The sequence below is a fragment of the Sciurus carolinensis genome, chromosome 8, assembly GCF_902686445.1.
Source record: "Sciurus carolinensis chromosome 8, mSciCar1.2, whole genome shotgun sequence".
NCBI classification, from domain to species: domain Eukaryota; kingdom Metazoa; phylum Chordata; class Mammalia; order Rodentia; family Sciuridae; genus Sciurus; species Sciurus carolinensis.
The window spans coordinates 133181802-133198531 of NC_062220.1; the positions used below are offsets into that span (position 1 = coordinate 133181802).

Sequence of the window (16730 nt, forward strand, 5' to 3'; positions counted from 1 at the left end):
ACGTGGCCCGTAGCCTTGGAGTTCTGACTAGCTGCAGGAGTCTCCACAGACTCCCCTTAAAGCAATGGTGGTTTCTACCTTTGAATGATATTGTGCCTGATAAGGTGGTACATTTTAGGAAGATTTCACAGACCAACGAGTTGCCGCTTGAAGAGCAAGGAGCTGTGTTTGGTGATCGTTCGGTGGCTCTGAGGCCAGCATCGATGCAACCTCTCAAGCAGTGATTTACATTATAGTCAATTCTAGAATAACACATTTATCAGCAATGATTTGATATTGCTCTGAAAGTCAGAAGGATGGCTAATGAAAATCTTATAAAAAATGAATTATGATAGTATTTCAGAATGTCTGTTGGCAGTGTATGGATCTCTTCTCTTCAGAACTACCTATTGAGAGCTTGCCATTGGTACTAGGAATTGATTTTTGTGTCTATAGGAAAACTAAATAGAATGTAAATATTCTAAGTTGAGCCATACCTGTCTTTTTTTTTTTTTTGCGGTGCTGGGGATCGAACCCAGGGCCTTGTGGTTGCAAGGCAAGCGCTCTACCCACTGAGCTACCTCCCCAGCCCCCATACGTGTCTTTTTAATGTCAATTTTAGAATAGTCAATGAGACATCATTGTCTCATGCCTGAACCTTGTCTTGAATGAAATCTATAACCCATGATGCTGAATGTTACATTGGGTTCTCAAAATGAGTGGCCAACCAGAATGCCACATGGAGCCAAATGCTGAGGAGAGTTAAGAGTTTTGAATGCCTGGATCCTAAATCACAAGCACTTTCTTCTGATGAACACGACGGTTCTCAATCCTGATTGTCCCCTAGGGTCATTGGTGAGCTTTATGAAGATAGGGGTGCTTGGGGTGCCCTCCCAGGCTGTCTGTCTCAGATGTCCATGGTCTGGGTGGGCTCTGCACATCAGTGTTGGGTGGAGGCTGTCCAGGTGCTGCGGACATGCAGCTGGGCCGAGGGCAGAGAAGTTAGAGAAGCCACGCTGGCCTCTGCCCTCCACCCTCTGGCCTCGGCCTCATCCTCTAGGCCTGTGAGTGTTGGTGTGCCTGTTGCTCTAAGCTGGGTTTAGTCACAGCGTTTTTACCAGAGCTTTTTTTAGATGTGATTTTCTTATTTATTCTAAGAAAAATGATTTCTTTAGCGTATTTATTTTGAAGAGCTCTTAATTGCTGTACTTAGAACTTCTAAACAGTGAGCATTTGTCAAGCATCAAAATAGCAGGATGCGGAGTTGGACCTCGGGCGCCGAGGAGAGCTGTCGCAGCGTCTCCAGCGAGTGCTGGCTGCGCATCTCCTCCGTTCTGGGGTCCCATTAATGAGTGACCTAGAAATGCTTTTTATTTTTTTCCTTTTTCTTTTTTGTGAGTAAGCAGTCTGCTTGTACCCAGAGTAGTGCACTTGAAACATCAAGCACTCTGGAGCCTGCCCTCCATGTGTTAAGTTTTGTGGACCATGTCCCACCCCCCCCACCATGAACCCATGGAATTGTTCCTTAAAAGGGGCCCATTTTGTGCTTAGGCACCAAGAGCTGTGGCCTGTGTTGTCACCTCTGACGCATGTCATGCCTGTGACTTAGTGACATGTGGGTGACCCTTGATTACAGAAGGACCAGGGATCACCCCCACTCCTTGGGTGGTCTTATTCCCTAGCCCACCCACCATATTGCAATCGGGAATAAAGGAAATAGGGAAGAAAGTTGAGGCCATGCCAAGCAATGCACTGCATCTCATGAAAACGCAGAGAAAGTGCACGTGTGCTTGTGTGTGCGTGTGTGTGTGCGTGCGTGCGTGTGTTTTGGCTAGAAAACAGGCTGTTGAGAGGTGTTAAAATTTCTAGCCTAACGTGAGATTTTTAAAAAGATTTATTTCTGGATTTCATTCCCTGTTGCCTATTTCTGTGAATAATCACCATTTGTTTTAATGTGAATAATGGCACAGAACACATTCAGCCCCCTCTGTGTTAGCATTTCAAGCAACTGTTTAGGCCTGTGGGGCACGTGCTGTTTACAGAGTTGCGTGGAGTAACAGTAAAAACAAGACAGTAACGGTGCTGGTGACCTTCGAGAGATCCTTGCGAGGTGCCGGGCACTGGGCTGAGGGCTGTGCCTGTCCCATCCTGTTCTCTGTCACCAGCACTCTGAAGGAGGGTGAGAATCATCTCCATTTGAGAGATGATGAAACTGAGACTCAGAAAGGCCCCGTGGCTCTTGAGTGGTGGGGTCAGATTTTGACCAGAGCAGCGGGACTCTGGGTGTTGACGCTCCTGGCTGTTCGGCGGTTTGGGAACTGTCCCTGGGGTACAGCCAGCCAGCACTAAGCACGCCAACCCTTGTCATCGGGCCGGGAGCAGTGGGGAGAGAGGTGTTTTGCATTGCTGCAGGGAACTGACCTCTTTTAGGCAGGGAAGTCATTTGGGGCAGCAGAAAGCAGAACTTTCCCTGATGGTCACTGATAAGCAGGCCCTGCAATCCTGTGAGCAAGCAGCAGAGACAGACTGTGGGGAAGGGGTGGGTTCTGCCATGTCCCTCTACGTGTGAGAGGCTTTGCTGGCTGTCACCTGGGCCTGCCCTCCGCCCTTGCCAGGTTTGCACCCAGGTGCCAACCGCTGAGGGAGGCTGCCCTGAGAGAACTTGCGTTTCCTCCCACGCTTCACTAGCTGCCTCTAGGGATCAGGCACCGTGTGGGGAGAGCATCCCGGTCTACTTCCTAGAGTCCTGTTACGTGATTTTTCTGATACCTTCCTGTGAGTTGTATCAGGTGTGTCAAACCTGTCTCTCTCCCCCACCTGCCTGTTGAGAGGAACAGAAACCATTTGTCAACTGGTAGTTTACTTAACTTCCCTGAGCCTCAATTTCTTCCTCTAAAAAATGAGGATAATAAGTTTTATCTGCCTCATAGGACTATTGTGGTGAGTAAAGAGTTAAAACACGGCTAGCATTGAATCACAGCCAGGTATGGGCCAGGGCTCAATAAGCGTATGAGTTTTGTGTTGTCACTGTAACAAATCAGTACAAATACAGTGGCTTCACACAACACAAGTGTATCATCTTACAGTTCTGGGGCTCCGAAGTTGCAGATGGGTTTTACTGGGCTGAAATCCATCTAGACAGGGCCGTCCTTTCCCTAGAGGTTCTAGGACAGAATCTGTCTCCTTGCCTTTTCCGGCTTCTAGCGGCTGCCTGCAGTGTAGTGTCTTCAAGTCTCTGACCCCTGCCCCCACTGTCACATCTCCTTCCCTCCTCTACTTCCATCTGTAAGGACCTTTGTGATGACATTGGACTCACCAGTAATCCAGGACACCTCCGCAATTCAGGACCCTTCACTTAACCAATCTGTACTTTATGCCACATGTGGTAACATTCATAGCTTCTGGGGATTAGGACGTAGACATCTTTGGCGAGAGGAATGCGGGCATTATTTGGCACATCATCATAAGCATTGACTGTTTTTATAAAATGAAACAATTACACTGGCTTGTTCGGGTTGGGGCAGAGGGATGAGCAATACTTTGATCAGCGTTGTAACTAGCGACATTCATTGTGCGCTGCTGTGTCAGCTCCGTCCTGCCACAGGGCCTTTGCATCTGTTATCCCCTCTCCCTGGAGCTTGTTTCTTTCCAGAGCTTTGTCTGGCCAGCACCTTCTTATCCTTCAGGTCTGAGTTCAAATGTCTTCCTCTCTGAGAAGCCCTCCCTGATCACCCTGGCTTAAAACGGTCCCAGCCCCATTTCTTCCTTTTGTAGACGTTATCCTCATCCGTGACCTGTTTGTTTTTGGATCTGCCTGAGGGATTCTGCCTGCCTTTATTAGAGGGCAGGGACCCCTGTGTCTTGGTCACTGTCGTGTGCCAGTGCCTGGAAGGTCACTGGAGCAGCGTGGGTGCACAGTGCATTCTGTCGCGCGTGCTAGTGAACGAAGCACGCCAGGCACGAGGCCGGGCGTTCCCGGCACGCCGTCTGTGCGCCATGTTCCTGTTATCACGCCCCCTCCCGGATGCGCGGACTGAGCTCAGAGAGGCCGAACCCCTGCCCCAGGTCCCTGGTGACTCAGTTTACACCAGGTCCGCCTGCATCAGAGTCCTCCTTTACTTCCACCCCTCTGCCTTATGGCTTTGATGTCATAAGAAGCCGCTTGGGCCAGCTTTGCTGGTGGCCTGAGAACACTGGAAAATCCATCACCTCCGCCTCGGCGCCTTAGGCTCCCCTGCTGGCCTCCTTGACGTTGGTTTTTTTCTGTCCAGGTCTGTTGTGTCGGGTCTGGACTCCCCTGCCAAGACTAGCTCCATGGAAAAGAAACTTCTCATCAAAAGCAAAGAGCTGCAAGACTCTCAGGACAAGTGTCACAAGGTATTTATCTCTGCAGTCGGCCTCCCTCCTTGCTCCAGGATCCTCCCGTCAATATATGCCAAGGGACCCGCCTGGGGCCGCTGCTGGCACTGAGCCTCCTGATCCGTAGAGAGCGAGGCGGTACCTCCCTCGCTGAAGTCGCGCCTCCAGCAGCTCAGAGGGAGATGAATTCGGGCCTTGACGTTGCCGTAAATCCTTTAAATCTTAACCAGAGGAGGCCCTGGATTTAAAACGGCCCGCTTCTCAGCATGACCCAGCCCGAAGTCTGCTTCTTCCGGCAGGTGGCGTGGGTCCTCACCTGTGGCTGAGATGCATCCCATCTGCTTTGAGTGATGTGAAGTCTCTCTTCCTAGTCTTTAAAAACTCCTGCTTATGTCACTGCGGCCACTGTGCTGATTATGCTCAACGTCTGTTAACACTCACTGTTCCTGCCCAGAGACAACTCTCTGGAAACTAATAAAAGCCACTGCTTGCCTGGGACTCCTAAGAGTGCAGACGCATACGTAGCTCCTTGCCCTGTCCTGGATTTGCCCTCTAGATCTTTGCAAGGAGATGGGGGGGATCAAGATGGATTTGGGATAAATTTTAAAGTGACGTCTGCAAAAACCAAACAAAAACAAAAGCAAAAAGCAAACAGGTGAAAAATGATGATTGTGGCTTCCTTGCTAACGGGGTTAGAGAAGTGACCAAGTGTGAAGCGGGACTTGGATGAGAGGAGTGACTTAGCGTTTGGTGACTATTCTTACGAAGACCTGTGTGCTCCCGGGCGAAGAAACAATGGTATTTCCACCCCAACTTTTGGCGATTTAGCAGTAGCCCAAACCGCCAGGTGGTTTTGGAGGCTGCTTGAGATTTGATTGCTCCTAAGGGACCTCCAGGGGCCCTTCTAACCTGTCCATGTGTCTGTTTCAGATGGAGCAGGAAATGACCCGGTTACATCGGAGAGTGTCAGAGGTGGAGGCTGTGCTTAGTCAGAAGGAGGTGGAGCTGAAGGCCTCTGAGACTCAGAGATCCCTCCTGGAGCAGGACCTTGCCACCTACATCACAGAATGCAGTGTGAGCCTCCCCCAAAGCCCCTTCCCTTGGAGGCGGCACTTCTGTTGTGTGTGTCTCATCCTGTTTCATGATGACTTCATGAGGCACATCACAGCCCCTGGCAGAGAGGAGAGAGAGGGAGCGTGCAAGAGCACGACCTGTGATCTGCAGAGTGGTGTGAACCGGGCACGAGGCCCCCGAGGAAGGAGGCGGGGCTCATTTCCAGCAGGAGGTCCAGATAGGCTGCTGGTACCACGGAGCCTGGAGATGGGAGTCCGCCATCATGGCAGCGAGTTGAGAGGGTCCTAACATCTCCCATCCCAACCTCCCTGGTCCCCACCATCCCCAACATGATCAGCCGTGGGAACAAACTCTCAAATATGTACAAGAAAACATTTCCAACCTGCCCCAAGTCAATCTCCCATTCCCTAGAACCAGTGCAGTGACAAGAAGACCCAGACCCACTGTCATTTACCATGTGACTTGTTTTTTCTTTCCTTCACAAGAGTAGACTGTCTTCTCCATTGTCTCGTTAAATTTTTCATTCAGGTGTTTTTTTGATGTGCCCAATTAAACAGTCTTAAGAAGTTGAATCACACATTTTTAAAGTCTTTTTTTTTCACAAGGGAGAGGAAATCTATAGAACGTGGCTGATTAAGAATAACTGCTATGTTTCCATTCCAGACTTGGCTACCTTTCAGTGGTGGGTGAAGTCATTCAGCTGTGTATTTCAGATACATATTTCAGTGCCATTGAAGCATTGAGGGAAGCTTATGGATGATAGGTGTTCAGGAAAAATTAGCCAGGAAGGGCAGATAATTCAGTGAATTCTTAAATAACAACTGGGCAGAGGATGAAGTAATTGCAGCTTTGGAAGAGGCATCTGTACCCGAGGGTCCCTGAATAATTGATGTTACAGAAAAGAGTCAGTGGTGGTTTAATTGCTGAGGGATCTTACTGGCTTTTACTTCCGTACAGGCAAGTAAGCACCTGTGACAATTAGGTAGATGGCGCAGGAGACAGGTTGATGGAATTTTAGGCTGGATCTGTAAGGTCACAAGCTTGAGATATTTCTTGAACCTGAGGGTTTACAGGATGAAAATCTGGAATCAGCAACCAACTGGAAATTGTCAACTTTGGTCTGCTGTCACCTGAAACTGTCCTGTTGTCGGCGAAGCAGCTTGCGGCTCTCTTAATGAATCTTTTCAACCAGAGCAGGATCCATGGAGCATCCCTATTAAAATTTTTGCTTTCTGCAGAGCTTAAAGCGAAGTTTGGAGCAAGCACGGATGGAGGTGTCCCAGGAGGATGACAAAGCACTGCAGCTTCTCCATGACATCAGAGAGCAGAGCCGGAAGCTCCAAGAAATCAAAGAGCAGGTATGACTGCCTGCCTGGAGCAGAGCAGGCTCTTGGCCAGCTGAGTCCTCCCAGTTCAGGCGTGTTTGAGAGACAGGGGGGTTGAGGGTGGGGAGGAGAGAGAACGGGGCAGAGAGGGACCTAGAAAGGTGGGTAGGTCGCTTGAGATGCCCCATGATTTATATAGATCTACTGTGCCAGCTCTTTGAAGTCTGCATCCCATGATGTCTTTAATAAAGTTGTTGGTTTAGAGCAAAGTTGGGCAAACTTCAGTCTCAGACAAATCCGATCCACCATTTTTTTCTATGGTTCACAAGCTAAGAATGGTTTTTACATTTTAAGTCAGTTTGGAAAAAAAAAAAAGAAAAATATTTTGTGATGTGACAATTTCATGATATCCATATTTCTGTGTCCAAAAGTACGGTTTTACCGGAGCATGGCCATGCTCATTCATTAACCTGTCAGTCTCTGCTGTTTTCACTCTGTGGAGGCAGAAGTGAAACGTCACAGAGATGGTTTGGGCTGCAGAGCTGAAACTGCTTACTCTGTGATTTTTTTGCAGAGAAAGTTTGCTAACTATTGCTTTAGATGTTTCCAAAAAATTAAATATTTTTATAGCCTTCCAGACCCACATTAAGGAGGAGCCAGGATAATTCATAATTTTATGCAAAGAAATATCATGGAAGAAAAGTTTGAGCCATTCAGGCCAAGTCAGAATTAACACCACCATATCCGAGAACAGAAAACTGTCCCCAATGTGTTCAGAAAAGAGATCCGATGCCTTTAAAAAGCCCACTCTTTTTTCCCTACTTTCTAAAAGGGTTTTCTTTCTAGATGGCTCATTTTTTATATTGCCTCATTGTTTCCTTTTTAGCATGGATTTTTCTGTCTTTTGAAGAAACTGTAAATAGAAACTTTAATGAATAGATGGCAATGAGTAATTGGAGAGCTGAATTATCAGCTGCCAGGCAACTCTCATTCACTTCAGAAAAACCTAATGGGAACACTGGTGGAAATGAGCATGTTCATCTCTGGGTCGCACAAACTTGGCCATCTGGGTGGCGTGAACGTGAGAAGCTCCTGCAAAGGACTTGATCCATTTAAAGAAAGAGTGATTGCTTTTGGGGGGGCAGTGTGGGTCTGTTGTCACACTGTGTTTGTCCCCTTGATATCTTGAAGTGATAGGTCAATATCCCCCTGCTTGATAAAATGGTTATAAATAAATGTGCATAGGAAACTGCCAGTGGATCATCAGGCCTCTGAACAATACTAACCTTAGAGATTTTGAAGGGAACATGTACGCTCTGAGAACTCTGCTTTGACAGGTGACTCATGCCCCTTTTATCAATGTAGTTTTTTCATCCTAAAAGTTTCAGGAGGTAAGATTCTTGTTCTCTCACTAGTTCAATGTGTTTGGAAATTTTTACTTTTTTGGGGACATCCTGGGGAAATGAAAGCTGTGTTTGGCCACCAGAGGGAGCAGCTGGTGTCCATAAATTCCATAGAAATAGAATTATCAGGGCATTTTGAAAAGGTTTATGCTGGTAGTTGAGTTCAAAGAAAGGTCTTTTATGATTCATATCACAGTTGGCGTACATGTGGAGTTTTAAGATTTAATGACCGCTAAAAGTTCCATTTGGGGGAAGAACACTTGGTTTCAGATTTTATTTCTCATTGAAAGGATATATTAAAATAACTTGTGATATGTTTTGTAAGAGCTGGATATTTGCAAACCAGGAAAAAGCTTCTAATGCTTACAGCAAACTTCCAGTATTTATTTTGCAGTATATTGATTCCTCCCAGATTTGGGATTAATTCCCTGCTTTTCCTTTAAAAAGCTAATTTTCTGTACAACTGTTTAGTTTTTAAAAAATAAATCTCGCTTCTTTGACCTGGCTACCCCCATAGAGTATTCGGATTCAATTTTAAATGAAAACACCTAAAGGTCTCATGGGATAGTTTGATTCATGCACTGTGATAGCGATTGCTGTTTCCTCCTCGCCTACCCTCTCTCAGGAAAGGAAACAGAGGTGTGGGCACACTGAAGCCTTTTGTTTTTCGGGGTATCCGGATGAATAGGACCATGCCTGCTATGTCCTTCCCTCGAACTCTGAAGCTCCGTTCAGAAGAGTTGCTTCAGATGGGTTGTTAGAATCGTCCCTGGTTCCTCCTCTGACCTGCCCAGCTCATGCCCACATTTGTCCCATGCAGAGATTTGACAGCTCTCACTCGGCAGCCCTGGAAACAGACCTGATCATCTCCCAGCTTTCTCTCCAAGCAGGGATTTGGTTAGCTGTTGGATTTATAGGATTTCCTTGAAATCTCCAGCCTAAGAACAGAAGATCAGCAAATGAGTAGGTTCCTTTTGCTGCTTGTAGCAGACTGGGCGCCCCAAGAGCTCTGAGAGTTGACAGGGATGTTGCCTTCCTCCCCCTGGGTGCTGACAGCTCAGGAAGGAGAGATGTGGGGGACCTGGGTGGGGACAGACATTCCATCCTTGCTATTGACAAAGCACAAAAATTACATTCCCTCTTTTGCTGACATGAGTCAAGACTGAAAAGGAAACTTGAGAACAAAGATGCCTGAGACCTTCCAGCCCTTTGCTGCCCTCACAGTTTGGGGTTTATGTCTGTGGGCAGGACTGAATTTTCCATTAGGCACAGCAGGCTTAGGGATAAGAGACCTCTGTACTTTTAGGGTCATGTAAAATATTTATTTTTTAAATTCCCCCAAAAGAAGTGAACTTTAAGGTCAAAGACATTGCTTTCATAGATACTATTAACATTCTTGTATTTATATGAATGCAGTTATAAAATATTTGTGTGTGTGTGTGTGTGTGTGTGTGTGTGTGTGTGTGTTTAAATTGGGGCAAGAAGCCAGGGAAGGCCCAGTGCCAAAAGCCATGAAAGTCACAGTCATCTGTGGCCCTGGCTGAGGAGGGTCTAGAAGACCCAAGCAAAGGGTGCACCCTTTCACTCTTGCCTCACGCTGGGATCGCAGGCAGACCTGAAGCACCACTGCCCGGTGTGCGCCTCCCAGGGTCTGTGTGCCCAGGGTCCTGAGGACTGTCCTTCAGTAGCAGGGTGCTTTTGGGTGGGAGGGAATGAAGTGAGACCCACACCCTTCCTCGGGCTCGTGTTTTCCTTTCCTCTCTACCTTTGGTGTGGGGAGAGCTGCTTACATGGAAACCATCTGTAAAGACATGACCTCCCCTTGGTGCATAGCAAGAGATCACCTGTTACAGGGGGATGAAAAGTGTCCCGAATATCCTGTTAAAGTATAAATTGCAAACGTATTGACTTAAAAAGAAAATCCCTGCTCAGTTGATACTTTAGCAGTTATTTCCTGGGAGAAGAGGTCTTTGAGGTGTTACTGTCTTTTATGAATGTTGAAGACAGTCTTTATTTAATCCCTTCTCCCCTTCATATTGTACCTCCGCCCCATCCCGGTCACCTCGGGTTAGATTAATGCTTATTCAGATATAATCCTTATATGATTTTCTCGACCCTCCTCAGCCAGGGCCACAGATGACTGTGACTTCCATGGCTTTTGGCACTGGACCTTCCCTGACTTCTTCCCCCATTTAAGAAAAAAAGAAAAAAAAAAAAAAAACTATATATATACACATGTATATATACACATACACATAAATATTTTATGACTGCATTCATATAAATACAAGAATGTTAATAGTATCCTTGATTTTGCTTATGAAGATTATCTTCATACTTGATCCAGAATTTTTCAAAACCATTGCCCATTTCATCTGGTAAATCCCATCATGGAAAAAAAAAAAAAAAAAAAACCTCAGTTCACACGTTGTATTTTGATTTTCAAAATTCATTTTGGAAAAGGTCAGGGCTGTTTGGATCACATCACTTGAAACATTTTTGCTCTGGGGAACAAGATACTTCTTTCCTGAGAATTTTTCTCACAAGTTATTTTGTCCAGGGCCAGTGTTTTGTGACTCTTCCAAATTTCAGGGTGACTTGCTTTGCAGGAGTGATGTGAAGCTCATCCTTCAGTTTTGGGGCCAGAAAAATTAATGGTGAGAAACTGACAATGATGAGTTTCACCTTCCCAGATGCTTCCACCGAGACTTCCAGTTACCCTCTGGTGCCGTCTGAAAGGTTAATTTTAAAACTAGTACCAGATCTAATTGTGTTAGGAGCACATGACTTCTAAAGGACAAATCTATAGGAATTATTACCCTTGGAGGAGAACTACACATAAGCAGGTTATCTTCGTTTAAAGGATAGCCCTTTCCTCACTCCCGAGTTCTGCCTTAAGGTGCAGCCCACAGTGTGTGGTGTCATTTGCTCCGAGGATCTTATTATCAGCGTGTGAGATGCATGTTCCACATGAAAGCAGTGTAAAGCTTTAATATGCTCCCTCCTCTTCCTGCTGCTCCTCCCCTTTGCCCACTCGGTGTCCGTCTTTCCATTCACCTCTCTCTGTGGGTCGGTCCTCTTTCCTTCTCTCCTCAATATGCCTCTTCCTCCGTGGTCGATAGCCTTCCATGCCCACGGCCTGTTTTTTTCTTTCCGGAGTTCCAGAGTTCACCTTTGTTCCATTGCCTGCTCTTTAGGAGTACCAGGCTCAAGTGGAAGAAATGAGGCTGATGATGAATCAGTTGGAAGAGGATCTTGTCTCAGCAAGAAGACGGAGCGATCTGTACGAATCTGAGCTGAGAGAGTCTCGGCTTGCCGCTGAAGAATTCAAGCGGAAAGCGACAGAATGTCAGCATAAACTGATGAAGGTAGTCAGCCACCCCCCAGGAGGATGCTCTTTGGGCACAGTCATGGATGATCTTAGCAACACACAAGGGAGCACTAGCTTAGTGAGTATAGGTTTGAGAAATAATGAGATACTTTTGGAAAACTCCTGATCTTTTTCTTACAGGAGATAACATTATTATTGTTTAATGTTATTTTGGTCATAGAGACCAAGAAAATAAAACTGGTGATGTTGTCTGCAAGACTTTTAGGTTGTTGAAATTTCCCAATATGTTGTATCTTTGTAATTACAGGCTAAGGATCAAGGGAAGCCTGAAGTGGGAGAATATTCCAAACTTGAGAAGGTATATTTTCTGTGATTGATTTGCTGTGTGGGGTAGATTTTTAAATATTACTGTCAGTGGTCAGTCAGTGATTAAGGATACTTTCGCAAAGACTTGGGAACTCTCTTCTACGTTTACTTTACTTTATTTTCTTTTATTTTTTGGTGCCAGGGATGCGACCCAGAGCTGAGCACATGGCCAACCCCTGAGCCGCACTCCCAGCCCCTCCAGGTTTTCTTGATGGTCTGCCTCTTGGTGACCATGTCGAACATAGCTGTGGTTCTAAAAAGAATAAAAGACACTTCACTTCCTCACAGTAACACATACACCCAGACACTTAATAAAGCATGAATGAAAATTCTCATCGTGTCTGAGCCCTGTGCAACTTCTAGTCTCTTTTTGCTACTTACATATTACTCATCCTAGAGGTAAAGTCCCCCTGGAGGTCTGCCCCCGAGATCCAAAGGCTTCTCCGATAGGCCACCGGTCTTGCTCGCCATTAGCAGGTCTTGAGAGACAAACCCCCAAGACCCCACAGAAACCTCCAGGAGCGGGAACTGCACTAAATGCAGATGTTAATGCTGCTTTGCCTTTTTCTTTATTTCCTGGGATTTCAATTATAGATCAATGCCGAGCAGCAGCTTAAAATCCGGGAGCTCCAAGAAAAGCTGGAAAAGGTAAGCCCGAGGCATTTTTTCGGGAACGTCCCCCCATTTCCATATACTTTTCTTTGCCTTTTCCCAGAGCACTGAGGATGAAAGAAGCAGAATTAGTCACTCAGAGCCGAGGAAAATGAAGGGGGAGGGAGCTGTTACCTGAAAATATCAGAGTTCTGAAGATACTTTTTCCTTTTGAGACGTGTCAGCAGTGTTTATTTTTAAAAGCCAAGCTGTGTGAGACTCTCAAGTAAAAGTTCTAATTATACTACAACTGCACCTGAGAGGCAGCTTTTCGCACCTCGCCTTGGGGGGCCAGGCACCCCGTCTGCACGTTGGTAGGAGAAGCTTGGGCTGTTCCCCACCCAGACCGCTTCCTCCAGAAGCATGGCTGCCCGGAGGATGGTTGGGGGATCCCTGGAGTCATCCCAAGGTTGGGGGGAGGTGTTTGGTAGATAGCATCCTGCAAAGTTTGTGCCAATAGCCCTGCTTCTATTTTTATTTAATTTTATTGATTTATTTTTACCTTAGCTCTATGAAGGTATAACTTGAAAAATAAAAATTGCATATGTTTATAATGTACAACACGGTGCTCTGATCTGTGTACTCCGTCGTGAAGTGAGTAAGGTAGTTAACACACCTGTCACTTCACATATTTATTTTCTTTATGGTGAGAACTTTTCAGTTTGAATACTGGAGATGCTTAACTTAAGGGCTGAAATGAATCTGGTTCTGGGACAGGCCTCTCCCATCAGAATGTTTGTGTAGGTGTTTGCTGGCTTAGTTTCATAGAGCCAATATTTATTTATTTTTTAGTGTGATTAAAAAAATTTCACATAACATTAAATAACCATTTCTAAGTGTATAGTTTAGTAAAGCTAAAAGTACATGCAACATGGTTGGGCAATATCTCTGGAAATTTTTCATCTTCTAACACTGAAAACTCTATACTCACCAGACACCAATTCCTCTTTTAATTTAGCTTAAACTCAAAAATAAAATTTAAAAAGTGAATTTTCTGCAATATTTCAAGCGCTCAGTGGCCACATGTGGCTAGAGGCTCCCTTATGGGACTGTGCTGCTCTCGGAGTTGGCATTCTTTTGCAGTTTCTACTTTTCAAAATTTTAATTTAAAGCAAAATACATGTGAGGTTGTTAGTCTCATGAACTTGGATCTTTCCTTTCCTATAGTGCTATAAGACCAGTAGTGTAGTTATGACCCCCCCAAAATTAATAAATACAGAATTAACTTTAAGAAGTTTAACTTTTTTTTGTAAATATGGATTTGTGAATTATTCACAAATTAACACATTAACACTACGACTATCCTTTGAAAGGAATTTAAAGAAAAAAGTTTAAATTATAACTTTTATCCTGTTTTCTTCTTGTAATAGTAGTGCAAATTCCTCATAGGAAAATTAGCAAATGAGGTAATTATAATAAGAAGGAAATTAATGATCAGAGGTAAATACAATTGCTACGTAGGTCAATCCATCTAGACCTTTCTGTTTGCATTCACGACATTGCACTGAATTGAAGATACAAATGATTATCAGGTACACCGTTATTTTATGTAATGCAAGAAAGAAAAATTCATCAATCTCATTGTAGGATGCATTCCAAATTCAGTGATGTTAAAAATAAAGAAGCACCTTAGCATAGATGAAATGCAGAACAGAAAGAATGCTTTTATGTTTTGGAAAATGGTTAGAGTATATTCTCAGTGTTACCTGACATTTAGAGATATTGTCACCATCTTTTCACACGAATACATTTGGACATTGATTCCCTGTACCTTCTTTCCTTGCAGGCGGTAAAAGCCAGCACAGAGGCCACCGAGCTGCTGCAGAATATTCGCCAGGCCAAGGAGCGAGCTGAGAGGGAGCTGGAGAAGCTGCAAAACCGAGAAGACTCTTCCGAAGGCATAAGAAAGAAGCTGGTCGAAGCCGAGGTGAGCAGGGGCTTCCAGCCTGCAGTGGACTGACCCCAGGCACCCACGCGACTGGCCTTGGCTGTACCCAGGGAAAGAAACTGCAGAATGTCACTTGCTTGTGTTTGACCAAACTGCTTCCCTTCTGAAGATCCCTTTGAAACTTGACAGGCTCGGAAAGCTCCCCAAGAGGAAAGAGAATCTGTCTCGGCGGCTCGGAAGTGAAAGATGTCTCGACAAAAGCTTTCCTGTCTGCTTGTTTCCCTCTGACCTCCTGGCTAATCTGGGAGAATTTATATTGATATCGGCTCACTGTCGGTCCATCTCAGAGGTTCTCTTTTTCTTCCTGTTGTGCCTTGCCATCTTCTCGACAGTGTTGTAACATATTAATCTCAAGGCCGCCCCTGCCCCCCACATGTGGACCACTCTCAGGTCTACATTGTGGGGCCTCTTCTCTCCCTCAGATTCTTTGTTGTTGTTGTTGTTGTTGTTGTTGAAATCATTTATATAATCATACAGAAAATACGTGAGTGCCTTTTCATTGTCAAAACGTAAAAGAGCAGACAAGTGTAGGGCAAACAGCGACACTTCTTTGTTCGTCTCTGCTCCCCAGCCCTTGGTGCTTTCCCGCAGAACGCATGTGCTATAGTTGTTTCTCTGTCCCAACAGGTCTTTGCATTTCCCCGTCAGAGTCCGGGTGGGAATCGGCTGATGTGTGGCTCTCTCTGCTCTTTCCCGGCTCTAGTTCCCACTGCTGCCCTGAAATTCTGGATGGATGTCTGAACAGTGCCTTAAGTTTAGAATGAGCTCAGTCTCCTTCCCTGCAAGCTGGTTTCCCTTTTCAACCTTGTCCGGCCAGTCAGGGCCACTGTGGTTTTTCTGGTTCCCCAACCCTTGAAACCTTGGTGTCCACTGTGAGTCCTTGGACCCTGCCATTCTGAGTCACTCAGTCCCATAAATAAGAGATGCTCTCTCCTTCCCCTTCACCCCCTCTTGCCATTTCTGTAGCGATCTGGTCCAAACCCTTTCCTTCTTGGCTAATTAATGTAGTCATTTCTTGATCTTCTTCTCCCACCTTGCTCACAGTGATCCTTGGCCCCGAGCACCCCTGCCCCATCCCAGCTATTTCAGGGGTCCTGTGTATCCTAGGTGCACCCCTGAGCCTGTACAAGAAGCTCTGCAAGTCTGACCCTCAGATGCTGTTCTTTCACCGTTGCCCCTGCTGGGTCCCTGTTCGTCCTGTGCTGTAGCTGGTCTGGCTTTCCCTGGGACCTAAGTTGGCTCTCGACCACCTCCGTGTTCCTGGTAGTGGGCCTTCCTTTGTGTGCAGTGCCATCCGCCCTCCTATTCCCATCCCTTCCACTCCAAGCCTCCCTACACCGCTGTCCCTCTTCACGGCTCACACTCACCTCTGCCTCTCAGAGGCAGTGAGAAGTCCCCCTTCCTGCTTGTCCCCTCCCACAGCGCTTTGTACCTGTGTGCTTTGTGGTTCTTCCCCTCTTAACCTGTGTGGTGTGAACTGTGTTTGTCTTCTCTTTTCCAAGGGCAGGGGTTATGTCATCTTCCTCTGGTATTTCCCGTGAGGCCTAGCGTGGTACTTTGCAGATAGTAGGTGCTTGGTAAATATTTGAATGAATGAATGCACTCTTGTAATCTACCCAGCTGAGCACCTGAATCAGTCTTATTTTCCTCGCTGTTGCTTCAGGTGCCTTACAGTTTTCTTCCTGATTCAAGTGTATGCTTCTTGAGGGCTCTTTCCCACGGTGCAGGTGATATGCCCGTAGCAGTTGCTCCATTAAAACTCTCTGATTGATTCATGATCTACAGGAACGCCGCCATTCTCTGGAGAACAAGGTAAAGAGACTAGAGACCATGGAGCGTAGAGAAAACAGACTGAAGGATGACATCCAGACAAAATCCCAACAGATCCAGCAGATGGCTGATAAAATTCTGGTGAGCAGGAACGAAAGTTGGGAAGTTCAAAGATAACAGGTTAGAGGTTGCAAAGGGAAGGGGGTAAGGAGAATGAAGTGCTGTCACACGGGAGGTCTCACCAACTAGGTGGATCAAGAGAAGTGGTTTCAGTGTGCACCACATCACAGAACAGTATGAATAACCAAATATTGGGCGTTTCAGCACTGGTAATAGATCCGTCAATATTATTTTTTGCTCTTTTGCTGCTACCTGGCATTTTTTATTTTTTAGTAGAATATGCATCTATCATTTTTGATATATTTTTATAGGAGCACTTACATCCTTCTATTAGCAGAGCTTTGTATGGCCATTAACTTAGCAATGCCAATTTAAAAAGCTGTTGGGGGTTTTAGACCTTTAAG

General features: G+C 45.7%; 1 protein-coding gene across 10 annotated transcripts in view; it reads left to right on the top strand.

Moving 5' to 3' along the window:
- Positions 1 to 16730, top strand: part of Cit (citron rho-interacting serine/threonine kinase) — a 156201-nt gene that overhangs the window by 72710 nt on the left and 66761 nt on the right. For 6 of the 10 annotated variants that reach the window (XM_047560000.1, XM_047560001.1, XM_047560003.1 and 3 more), the window contains 8 exons: positions 4251 to 4356; positions 5269 to 5412; positions 6651 to 6770; positions 11338 to 11589; positions 11779 to 11829; positions 12432 to 12485; positions 14275 to 14415; positions 16222 to 16347. In XM_047560000.1, the coding sequence (XP_047415956.1) occupies positions 4251 to 4356; positions 5269 to 5412; positions 6651 to 6770; positions 11338 to 11589; positions 11779 to 11829; positions 12432 to 12485; positions 14275 to 14415; positions 16222 to 16347 (994 nt within the window). The remainder of the gene's footprint in view (positions 1 to 4250; positions 4357 to 5268; positions 5413 to 6650; positions 6771 to 11337; positions 11590 to 11778; positions 11830 to 12431; positions 12486 to 14274; positions 14416 to 16221; positions 16348 to 16730) is intronic. The other 4 variants (XM_047560006.1, XM_047560007.1, XM_047560008.1 and 1 more) reach the window with 1 other exon arrangement.